Here is a 13,657-nt window from a genome sequence, read left to right on the forward strand (position 1 = left end):
GCCAACATAAATAAACATAATAATTACAATATCATAACACAGGAAATAAAATTGACAATTTTTACTGTAAGTCCCAATTGCAACATCTAATACATCTAATAAATCTTTATACATTGTTAGATTTAGCATATTAATTTAAAGAACCCAAATAATGTATTTATTTCAATTTGTTCTAGTCCTAAATATGCATGAACCATTTGACATTGGACATTAGCAACCAACAACCAATCAATTAATCAAACAGGTGAAATATCTTCAAAAGTACCAATAAAAATCCCCCCCCCTTTTATATTCATTGATATTTGAAAAGGAATGTATGAACAGTTCATTAGTCATTTTTAGCTGTTGAAAGGAAATAGAAGCCGCCCAACATTGTACTACAAATTAAATAAGTAAAGTAAAGTTAACAAAGATCTGTTCAATAAGACTGATGTATAACATGCATAATAATGTTATTATATACTTTATGATTCCCATATATTTTCTACATTTGAAAATGCCTGTACCAAGTCAGGAATATGACAGTTCTTGTCCATTCATTTTTGATGCGTTTTGTTATTTGATTTCGTCATGTGATTATGGACTTTCCGAATTGATTTTCCTCTGAGTTCAGTATTTTTGTGATTTTACTTTTTATATTACATTGTATACAAACAATTAAATTAATATATAAGTTAATATTATCATACCAATATCTTCTTCTATATAGTATTTAGTTTGACCTTTCACAAAAATTCATCTGGATTGTATACCTGCTGGCATATAGCCCTACAAATAAGAAGTGTGAAACTATAACGTGTATAAAATAATTCTTCAATTTTGTTTTTCATGAAATAAAATATATCAAGTAGGAAATGTATGGTTGTGTACATGTAGCATCACTGTGCATGTAGTTTATATATATATTTTTTTTCTTTTAAAAAGGGCACTATAAGTAATCTACATACATCTAAATGTACAAATATAGGGTCCTAAAATAAAAGTTTACAAAACTTTGCAATGCTTTTGTTGTTTTTTTTAGTCTCCATGGCCTACAAGAATGAATAGTTCATTAAAAAAGATTATTCTCTGGATAAAGTTGTTAGATAGTGTTACATGTACATTATGTTGTATTTAAAACATGTATTTTTATGAGACTTTTCCATGAGATAAACGTTTTTTTAGTAGACAAATCTAAAGAGATAAACAACTTCCAGTTAGAACTGAAAATATAACTTAGGGGAAGAGAAAAAAAACCCTGACCTGCTTTATATTGAATATTATTATATTGAAAGAAATTTTGATTATTATAATGATTATGGTCTATAAATTTGTTTTATTTTTATAAGCATAAAATAAATATATTGTACCCTGGTTAATAGCTTGAAAATTAAAATTCTGCTGACAAGGACATAACTATTTTGACCCTCCCTCTTTTTTTTATGATCAAATGGTCCAAAGACAGAAAATGTATATAAGGGATATAAATTATTTGTATGCACTTTGTCATTGGAAATAAATAAGATGTCTTAGACACTGGTTAGGTGTAAAAGAATATTCACATACCCCTTTCAACCCCCCCCCCTTTTTTTAATATAGCTATATGATCTATCAAATGTTGGTTCCCTAATTTCAGATTGACTATAAGGAACAATAAAAAAATATTGTAAGATTTGTACCTGTAGTAACTCATCCTGTGGTTGTATACAGCCTGTTATGAAATGGTGGAAATCCTTGGTCAGCTTTGGCTTTGCTGGAAGAGGGTTGGACAGTATGTTGACATGTTGCTTGACCATACAAATGTATTGTAATGTCAATGAATTCCATAAAAGTCCCTTTTTACTTCAAACATATTCTAACATGTCTAAGACAAGATGTTATAACAACCATAGGAAAATAAACCACTCCTCTTTTTATGTAAAATAAAAAGTCTGGCTGTAAATTTTACACCATAGTTTTCAGTATTTTCAGACTTCTGAGATGAATGGTAGTCTGTATCTGTACGAAGGTTGCAAACATATCTGGAATGGATCTTGCAAATAAAAACCATGTAAATTCATGTATAAAAAATTCCGCCTTTGTGTCCGTGCCAAATTGTTTAAATTTTCATTTGTATTGACCATACCATAGTAAAATAGATGGGTTCCAGCTTACATTACTCTAAAAACTCAACTACCTTATTTAATATGCTCCTGGGTAATTCTTAAAAGGCTTAAAAACGTTGGATTTTTCCTTGGTTTCATTATGAATTTAGAGAATTATGCAAATGAGGCTGTTACTAAAAATAGATACGATTCTGGGAAAAAATAAGTGGCCAAATTCTTTCATTTTTTTGTCAAGGATTAAGATGATGTATAAAAATTTGTCAAGTTGTGATTGTCGATTTGGACGATTTTCTTAATATTGCATGGTTTTCTGGCGGATTGGCTCTAAATTGAAAAATATGAACCCTCCCTGTATACATGTTTAACAATCCACAGTAAGGAAAAAAACACTAAATTTGAACCACACAATGTTTTATCATCTTCTATTCCTGGCTTTCTAATACTTTATCTTGACTGTTAGTGTTATGCATGTGTATATGTATGTAATCAATTCCTGGCTTTCTAATACTTTATCTTGACTGTTAGTGTTATACATGTATGTAATCAGTATCTTCCATAGATTTGATTTTTAAAAGTAAAAATGGTGAAATACAAGTCATTTTGTATCCATGACAACATTCTGTATTTATTTGCCATAAAATATTGCAAAAAGGGTGGTCAAATGGTCACATATTCCCCCCAAATTTGGTTCAAACTAGATTTTCAATGCCTTTGAGTGATACCTTTTCAGAAACTGTCGATATTAATCTACCAAATGATCATATAAAATTGGGTGTCTTTCGTCTCGATCATTTTGTCGTAAATTCAAGCGCAAAGTACGTATGACAAAAGGTCAGAAAAAAAACATTACAATAATTGCCGGACCAATATTTGGTATGAATATGAAAATACGGACTGTCATACAGAATAAACCTATATTACATGCATAACATAATCTTGATGTCCCTATAAACCCACCAGGAAGGCTATTTTAATCTTCAGCTATCCTATTCTACATTAGTTATCGTATTTGAAAAATCCACAGGGGCCAAAATGCGAAACTACACACTTACTATGAAGTGCTACCAAACACACATACAGCAAAGTTACAATGATACATCATTTAACAAAAGACTGCTAGTTGCTTCTAGCATTACAGCTCTTGACCCCTATGACATCTATTTAAAGATTATGTCTGCATCATATGTCAATCAGGGACAATCCCTATCATAACATCATAAAATATATGGTAAGAACATAATTCGTATCATGCAAACAACTATTTAGAATAAATGTGTTAATTCTGATGCAAAGACCTTAGGAGTGAATCAATTATAATTCTAAAAAATAACATCCGTAATGACCTGACAACAGTTTCGTATCCCTTCTGAATAAGTATGTTTAACGGTTAGGTTAGAGTTTGGTTTGTATATGAAACAACGACAAGTAATCGGTGTGTAACTAGCGTTTTCCTTGCTTTGTTTTTTCTTGTTGTGGTCTGTCGAAAATCGGACTCATATATATAAATATAAGAATATTACCGTCGACTTAGCACAGTATGTTATCATATGAAAACCGGCTACACGTCGAAACGTCTACCGCAAATTCAACAGATACATGCATATTATCACTGAGAATCCTCAGTTTTAATTTAAAACATTAGATGATGAATTATATCCCAAAACAATATATGTGGTGTGTATGGAAACCCTACCTTATGAAGATAATATTCAAATTTTAAAGAAATATTAAGAAATTGAGTCTTAACTTCCTCGGGCATAGTTGCCCTTAACTGAATGTGACTAATTAATGTACTTTTGGGAATATATCTCTTCATCTGTTTCGGTTCTTAGCATTCTTGGCTTTTACAGTTTTAGCTTGAGCGTTGCTAATGGACGTACATCAAGTAAATTAAGAAGCCAATCATATAAAAAAAGTTCAGTAGTTCATAACAGTTCTCTAGAATCCACACAACTAAGGGGGTTAACAGTATCACAGTACTTCTGGTATCCCTCTTTCACTCCGGACACCTGTTTGCTAAACATATAAATGAAGCAGTAAGGGCCGTTGTTTGAAGTTTGAGACAACACCATGGCTAAAAATATTAGGACAAACAGAAAAAAATTCGACATAAGACACAACATAGAAAACTACAGACTAAGCAACACAATCCCTACCAAAAACTGGAGGTGATCGCAGGTGCTCCGGAAGGGTAGGCAGATCCTGCTCTACATGTGGCAACCGTGGTGTTGCTTATGTTATTACAAATCCGATAAATAGTCTAATTCGGTAGGTCACATTAATGAAAAGGGAAGTGAAATGGTTATTCCATAACGGTCAACCTTTTCGTGATGGCGTCCGTAAAATTTACGAAGGGATGATTTCAACATCACCATTTAGAACTCTTGGTTTAATAGCTTCCTTGTGAGTAGCAACCCTCTATCAAGGAAATCATAATAGTAAATACAAGCCCGGGAATATCGTATCAATTTGGATATATATACTCCGTATGCAAGCGTTACTGGAATGTTGCTACATAGAAATTGAAAGTTCACAATTGGGAAGCTGCAATCATCAAGTTTTGTTTTCAACTGACCCTTATTGTCAATTTCTAGATGGAAGTCCAGAAATGAGGAAGACTTAACTGTATCGGTAGTATCTTTTATCTCTTGTTTGATAGGATAGGTTCGTTCAACATATTCACCAATTTTGTATTATTTAGTGAGAGAACATCATCTATATAGTGGAACGTAAAGTGAAAGGATATTGCTAACTTCTTATCTTTATAAGTTCCTGTATGAAGTCAGCCATATAATAATAAAGAAACAAGTCGACAAGAAGAGGGGCACAACTGGTTCCCACAGGAATTTAGACAGTCTGTTGAAAAACACGTACTCCACACGTAACAAATATGTTTTCAATCAGGAAATCAATCATCGTGATAATGTCAGTTTCAGAGAATGTGTTGCTTAATCAGTGAAATAATAAAGAACTTTAGATTTGCCCAGAGCTACACTATTCAGAAGTTTTGTACTTTATATAACTGAAGTGTTCTTTTTCTTCTTTTTTTTTTCTTCAATCACAAAAACACGAACCCCTGAGGAAAATTTAAAAAGGAAATTCCCACCTCAAATGGCCTATTCTAATAAGAAGTGCTTCTTTCGCTTTGTGAACAAACCCATGCTCTAAATCCAATAAAATTTGTTTGCACATGCGTATATTGACTACTGCAGAATAATGAATTTTAAATCAAATTGGCATGCATTTAATATATTTCATTCACTTAAAACACTTCCAAACTCTTAAATGATGCACATGTTGTTACTAATTCATTTGTTATGGCTGTAATGTGTTGCACTCCGAAATTGACATATTTGACCTAGATACGACAAACGTTCATTTTGGCTGTTCAAACTCCTCCCATTGAAAAAATCACAGTGTCAGTCGTTTGATTATTTACAATTAAAAAATGTAGGTTCATGGAAGAGTCTACAAACGATCTACACTTATGCACATCGGACATAGAAATTACCTTAATTGTCCTAATCGGAATTGAAATAATTAATGCAAGCTATACTTTATTGTAGTTTTAACATGGGTATGCATTATATTCGTGTTATATTAGCCCTCACTATCGCCTTGGTAAAAATAATCACGAATATAATGCCTACCCATGTTAAAACTACAATAAAGTATAGCTTGCATCAATTATTTCTTAAATCAAAAGCTCAACACATCAAACAAATAGATAACAACTGTTATATTCATGACTTGGAACAGGCGTTTACTTATGTAGAGCATGGAGGGTTTAACCAGGTTTGATAGCTTGCTAAACCTCTCAAATATATGACAGTCGCATACAATTCCATTCTATAGACAAATGGATACCGATGTGCGAAAAAAAGACATTAAAGGTAAAAATGTCAAAATTGTAACAGATACTTGGTATATTTTCGACTTTCCATCAAATACCTTAGTGTGTACCCCCATTCTTACGTAATTATTAGTCCAGTTATGAACATTAGCTGACGAAATCCGCAACGGTATCCTTTATTATCTTCAAATAAGGATTCTAATTAATTGTTGTTTCTCGCTACATTTCGGCCCATGATATAACATCTTCCGGAGATGGTACGTTTATATCGCAAATAGCTGTACGAGTAGAGAGGCTGTGAAAAGACAAACATGATAGAGAGTCATGCAATACTTGTACAGTTCAGGTTTTTATGTAACTGTATCCGACAATAGAAAAGGACGGATTCGAAAATAAAGCGGAATTGTTTTTACATGTATAAATATTTGATGATATTATGCTGTTAAAAGAGGTATACATGTATTTTCTCCAATATGCAGACTGGTCTGTATATTTTATGTTGCCTTTTTATTCTTTATCTTTTTAATCTAGTAAGATTGAAACCATTACGCGTTTAATATAGAAAAGTCCTTTTATATGATTTATGATAGTTTTGAATCTGAAATTCAGGTATTTCTACATCTGCAACATTCTACATCACAAAGAATTGGTTCGTTTATTGCAAACCAAACTGGCAGGGATTTCCCATTTACATCGTGTTATGGTTCCTATCTTACTAGTTTGAAAAATACCAGAACATAGCTTCATCAAATAATGAATACCCAGTCTCCATACTTGGCAAAATACATCTATACATCCTTTGCCAAGTGCATAATTTCTTAAAATAATTATGCGTGAGATGTATGTATACTGACGTCTACTAATACAACCACACTTTTCGTGAACTTTTCAAACCATACTTTTAAGGAGCGCTGGCAAAAGGAACGTCCATGAAAATTGACAATGCAGACTATATCAATAAAGAAACAAGTGAAAGACAATTGTCATACATGTGTGCCATGAAGTTCTTTTATCTCAATTTATTTGCATATCAAAACATGTATAATGTTACATAGTTCATTTTCTATGTCTGTGTTTCTTTCTACAATGACGCTTAGTAGGTTTCGTTGTAGTTGCCTCCGTTATGGTGGTTGTTTGTTCGGTTGTCGTATCCGGGCTTTCAGTCGTTGTATCTGGGCAGTTTCCTCGTGGAATAATATCACTTGTATTACAAGGAATAATATCAGGTCGAGGAGATGTACATGTTGATGGTACTTTGCAAGGAACAGAATTCACGGGAGGTGCTAAAAGGATATAGAAAGATAAATAAAAACATGTCATCATATGTTTGTTGAAGCAAACCAGAGTCCTAAGTGACATTTGTCATTAAACTGTTGTATATGGATGTATTTATCGATTTAAGGCTGACATCTAATGACCAGTACATTCATATCCAGATACCCATGTTTTTGTTAACAGAAATAGGAAGGTGTGGTATGAGTTTCAATGAGACAACTCTCCATCCAAGTAACAATTTATAAAAGTAAACAATTATAGGTCAAGGTACTGCCTTCAACGCGGAGCTTTGGCTCAAACCGAACAACATGCTATAAAAGGCCCAAAAGATAACTAGTGTAAAACCATTCAAACGGGAAAACCAACAGTCTAATCTGTATAAAAACGAGATACGAGAAACACGTATGACCTACATAAACAAACGACAACTACTGGACATTAGATTCCTGACTTCGGACAGGTGAAAACAATGCAGCGGGATTAAACGTTGTAATGATACCAAACCTTCTCACTTTTCTGAAACAATAGCATAACATCAAGAAACATAGAAAGAAATACAATAAAATATCAATTGGAAAGACTTAACTCAAATATACGAGAAAAATTATGTGTACCATAACTATACGTGGAATAGTTGTTACCCTATCTGAACATGGTATGCGGTGCGTCGATACGGAAGTGCCTTGTGTTTATCGGATGGAAAGCATTAACCAAATTACAAGTCTTTGAATTAACACGATAGGGGATAAATTCGCCATATTTTTTTTCCAATGATTAAATTTAGAAAGGAAATGGGGAATGTGTCAAACCGATAACCCTCTATGTTGTTTAATGCAAAACAATGATACTTAATGTTGGTTAATGCAAAACAAAAACGATATAAAAAAAATACAGGAATAATGACCAAAAAAAACAACATGTAACATTCATTTTGCTTTTTCAAAAAAATATACTATAATTAGCATTTAATTAAACGATTAATATACTTACATGTTGCAGGTGTTCCGGATTCTGCAAGAGAAGTATGATAAATTATCAGAAGGCTGAAACAATAAATTTACTTTTCAGTTTTATAAGTTTTGGTTATTTTTATATGTGGTCTCTTTTCTGGATAAACAAACAATACTTTCTTATACTTGTACTTTATAGATGCATATTAACAGTGTATAACAAAAAGCTACTAGGTATGACTGAATTGCACTGAAAACATAAAATTAATACAACTTTTCCGCAACATCACACTAAAAAATGAAAAATAAATTAAAAAAAATACATGTTTACGCTTTTATTACAAGCAATTCCTATTCTACCAATGACATTCCAGTGGCTCTTTACAAATAAAAATACCGTCATTGGTTGTATCAAATAAATGAACAGCATACAAAATAGGAAATATGTAGTCGACGGGTAGTTATCAAAAAGATTACATATTAGATAAATATCTTCACTTCAAGATTGAAAGAAACCAACAATAATGTTTTTAAAAAATGGCACACAAAAAAATGACAACAAAGAAATACCGCAACTTTTGTTTCTGTATAATCTTGAATTATTTGGATGTTGGAAGAAATTTAACTAGGGTTGTTCTTACCTACAGCTTCTGTAATTCCGTGCTCTCCCTCTCCCTCAACGTCAATTGCGCTACAAATTACACATAAATCAGTAAATTCTCCTGTGTGGCTTGTGAAGTATCCTGTATCTGAGAGAGAATCAAAAATTTTAAAAACATTATATTTGTGTAAATGAACTAGTAGATTGTGAATCACGACATACACATCGAACCAACAGAATCATTATAGATTTTTTTGATAGGTTTCCTTAGTTTTCCTCATATTTATCATCTTGTATTGAATTCTCACACCTTGTTGTTCAATGTGTGCCAATAATCCTTGTTGAATGCCGTTTTTTGGCCTTTATTGTTATTTTTATGCAGTGTGACTTAGAAAGAGATTTGTCTCATACAAACTTGTTTTTTTAACTATTCTTGTGTTTATTCTTTTCAGTTGATATATACATTGTACCAAATCCCTTTGGAGTATTACACCATACTGTTTTAAATCGGGGGGGGGGGGGGGTAATTAATTAACCTTTATTTAATAGAATACAAAGAAACTATACTTAAATATGTCCGTTTGGTGACAAAAGACATTATCAAATTCCAATCCAACGGATACTGGAACTCATTTTGGTTTGTTCTGACAAGTACCAGTTGAAAATAATATTAAATGATATGTATTTTGCGATGCTTTCTGATCGCTTATTAGTGATATACACAACTCATCGTACTGTGTATGGTCAACATTGCATACTTTTATTGATTCCAATATCTAAAAAGATATGGTTTGTATTTTCCTTTCATTGATTTGCATATTTGTCATGTCGGCTCCCTTTATCGCTGAATTTAGCATGTATAAGATAGTTGATTTGTGCATCGTTAAGGTTTAGGTTGAATTGCTGATGCTAAATTATTAATTTTTGTCTCCGGTAGATAGTTGCCTCATTGTCTAAGATAGCATATTTCAGCACTTTTTTATCAGATAAATCACAACATGCCAGTGATATAAAGATAGAAAATCTAATTAATTCTATTGTCATGTATGTACTTTTGGGGTTTATCTTTTAAATTTATCAGTATTTATGTTGATAGGACTGAAAACAAACACAAAACAGCATTATCAAAACATTTTCAGTAGAAAAAAAAACCTCGAATGTTACAAGCAAACTTTTGTCTTTTAGAATCTTATTATACATGTATATCAAAATGATCAACATTATATAAACACGTACTTTCTGATACATATTGAAACTTCACAGGGCTCCCAATATCATAAAAGATTGTCATACAAGAATAATCGTCAATGTCGTCCCCCTGGGGTATCCTGAAAAGTTGTAAATTCTATAATATTCTTGTTCAAATCACAGTAACATGAACATCTAAACATGATTTTATTAAACATTTTCCTTGTTGTTTTGACCGTCACTTTTGTACCAAGTCAGGAACACGACATTTGTTGTCGATTCGGTTGATGAGTTTGAGTTTTTGATTTTGCCATTTGATAATGTTTTGAATTTTCCTCGCAGTTCAATTTGTTTCTGATTTTACTTTTTGAAATGGCGATTCAAAAACGATATTACGATTTTTTATACTTGTAACTATGGTCACTATGGTAGACGACACATCCAATGCACTTCATTTCAAAACCAACCTTTAAGGGTTTCGAGTTACATAATTGTTCAGAGGAATTTTTTACGAACTGTATTTTTTAACATGATACCGAGCTGTCCACTTTTTCGATTATTTAAAAGATTTTAAACACCTTTGCATTTTGTTAAACCTTTAATTAACCAATAAAACAAATGTTTAACAACAAAAATTTACAACTTATGTCAATAGAAATATTCGCTTTACAGTTAGTATTTCAAAATACAAAAAAGGTATTGACGTATCAATTATAAACATTCAGATCATCAAATGACAATACTCTTCAATTAATTAATACACAAACATTTAAATGGTGTCTCAACAATTTGGTTAGCGCATCAAAGTCCTTGTATGGAACACGGTAGAAGCAAAATTTGTTTCATTGATAGAAATCGATGTTAAAATTCAGAGTTAAACATATTTCTTCCCAAAAATTCTAATTGTCTTCAAGATGTATACAAAATACAGTCCGACTAAAGCAATCCCCATTATTCATTTGAGTTTGTAATGCAAAATGTGGATAGTGTGCTGGCTTTAGTCGGGTTTTTACAAAGTATTGAGTGATATCTTTTCTTAGTGTGGTCACAGACCATCTGATATTTCCGTCGTAAAAAATAAAGATAATAATCAGAATGACAAAATAATAATCCTAATGACAAAATATTAACTCCAGTAAGTAAGAACTATAATCTTATTGACCAATAGTTTAAGGGGGTGTTAAGAACACCTAAGCGTATTAACTCTTACAAATCAGTTATGCGTTTTAATCGCACATTATTAGTAAGCAGAAATCTTTTGAACGACAAAATTAGTGTTTGTCAAACTGCTTTATAGCCAACCAAATTATTCCTGTAAATTGTGCTGTTCAAATTTCTAGAAATGTTCATATTTTTGTTAATACGTCAAAGTAAATATTTTGTCAAATTTTATGAAAGTTAAACGAGTCAAATCTTTTTTTTAGTCAAAATGTTAGGTACCCCCTTAAACAATCCAAAAAGAAATGAGGAATAGTTTCCAATTTGACTTCTAGCTGTTACATTAAAAAAATAGGCCAAAACGACTTGGATCTAAGCGTTTATAATTTTATTCGTTTGTGCATATCGACATCAAAGCTGACAGGTTTGTTCTGAAGTGATTACACCCCTTTTCATCTATCAATATAACTAGGACACATTTCAAAGTATTTAGGAATTTTTGCGGGTTTTTTTTCGTTTTTTATTTTATTTCAGAGGACAGGTTGATCTTTATTGCTTTAATGACTGAGATTTATCCACAACATCAAGGAAAACAAAATATAAAACACTGAAATACCTGATAATAAGAAAGCGTTCTGTTATTTGATGACACAGCACTATAGAAGAGTCAGCAACAATACTTGTTTCACCATCACTACTAAATTTCCATTTGTAAAGTAATCGTTCATGTCTATAGATATCAAATGTTTTGTTGCGCCATTCACAGGGAAATTTGCATGGAAACTCCGTGATGCCTGAAATTTGAAGTTGATGATATTGGGAAATATAATTTGAAGTTGATGATATTGGAAAATATAATATGTGAACATGAAAAAACTTTCAATACATTAATTATTTTTATCTTTTTTATCTTTTTACTGAAATATGCTACCTTGCCACACTACAAATACTACATTGGACTATCTTAATACAGTTGGTGGCAGACCAAACATTACATGTAGACAGGCGTGCACTACATGTAAACGCCATATTAACTCCGAAATTTCCGTGGACAAAAAAATAAACAGGTGATAACTTTGGCTGAGGAAGTTTGAACACAAGTTGCCTCATTGTCTAATATAGCATTTTTCCGCACTTTTATATCAGATAAATCACAACATGCCAGTGATATAAAGATAGAAAATCTAATTAATTCTATTGTCATGTATGTACTTTTGGGGTTTATCTTTTAAATTTATCAGTATTTATGTTGATAGGACTGAAAACAAACACTACACCATCACTACTAAATTTCCATTTATAAATTAATCGTCCATGTCTATAGATATTAAATGTTCTGTTGCGCCATTCACAGGGAAATTTGCATGGAAACTCCGTGATGCCTGAAATTTGAAGTTGATGATATTGGAAAATATAATTTGAAGTTGATGATATTGGAAAATATAATATGTGAACATGAAAAAATGAGCAACTGATCCTATTTCTGTGTTTGTCATGTTTAAAGCCTATTGAGTTAAGAGTTCTTTTTAACTATTTTGATAATGAGTTCTCTCATTACATTATATATGTATTAATGTCATCCTACATTAAGGAAGGTAAAGATGGAAACGTTTAGTTCAGCTGTTTAATCGACGTGTTTATATATCTGAAGTTACTTTCTTTTCTTAACAATTCACCTGACATCAATGAAACTCACTTTTAGAAACACATCTAAGATTTAAAAGGATAAAATTCTCTGCTGATGCCATCACAATATTTCAACTCGCATCAATACAAAATATCGTTGAAAATATTAAACCACAAATCTAACTAAATTTAGTTTTTATTCATTCATTAAACACTTATTTCATTAACCATTATCTTTTCTTTGTTTAGGTTATGTATATTAACTCATCATTGATACCAGGACTAAATTTAGTATACGCCAGTTCACAAATAAATCATTCTTTGACATGAAGAATAATAAACTGATGTCTTACCTGCAGAAATTTCAAACATGAAGAACAGCAAACATACCAACATTTTTGTGTGCATATTGCTTGCTCCTAACAGTATGTCTTTATCAAATAAATTCAGTGGACAATGTGAATAAAGAGAATGGAGGATCTTTAAATACATACCTTATGTGCGTAATTTGTTTGAGTTTTTCTCAAACCTGTTGAAAATTACAACTTCCTTGATGACTTAATCTGTAAATACATTTTTAGTTTCTTAATCACTAGTTTGGGCACAAACATGTGTTGTCTGATAGATTTGTAAATTATAAAGCCAGCTGGTCCATATTTCTCCAAAATACGAAATTAAAATTTGGTCAATTTGGACATTGCTTTACATTGAAATACGTCTACAAAAAATGTCCGGAAGTCCTACATATTAATACTGAGAGCAACCTCTCAGGGTAGGAAATGTGGTTCTACAAGTATGTTGTGTTTTGTCATGCTCAAACTCACAGGAGCTACATGAAACTAAAATTAAATTTTGGAATTGAAAAATAAAATTTTGGAATTGAAAAAATTTTGGAATTGAAAAATAAAATTTTGGAATTATA

The 13,657-nt window shown here is 31.6% G+C and overlaps 1 protein-coding gene across 1 annotated transcript; it reads right to left on the reverse strand.

Moving 5' to 3' along the window:
- Positions 1 to 6,917: 6,917 nt before the first annotated feature.
- Positions 6,918 to 13,210, reverse strand: LOC139511192 (uncharacterized). The gene is made up of 6 exons (XM_071297770.1): positions 13,089 to 13,210; positions 11,726 to 11,903; positions 10,000 to 10,091; positions 8,804 to 8,911; positions 8,203 to 8,223; positions 6,918 to 7,220 (listed from the first exon to the last, which is right to left on the reverse strand). Exons 1-6 carry the CDS (start codon positions 13,141 to 13,143, stop codon positions 6,994 to 6,996), a joined length of 681 nt encoding a protein of 226 aa, XP_071153871.1. The 5' UTR covers positions 13,144 to 13,210; the 3' UTR covers positions 6,918 to 6,993.
- Between the last annotated feature and the right edge of the window lie 447 nt (positions 13,211 to 13,657).

Source organism: Mytilus edulis, chromosome 2 (assembly GCF_963676685.1).
Source record: "Mytilus edulis chromosome 2, xbMytEdul2.2, whole genome shotgun sequence".
Classification (NCBI taxonomy): domain Eukaryota; kingdom Metazoa; phylum Mollusca; class Bivalvia; order Mytilida; family Mytilidae; genus Mytilus; species Mytilus edulis.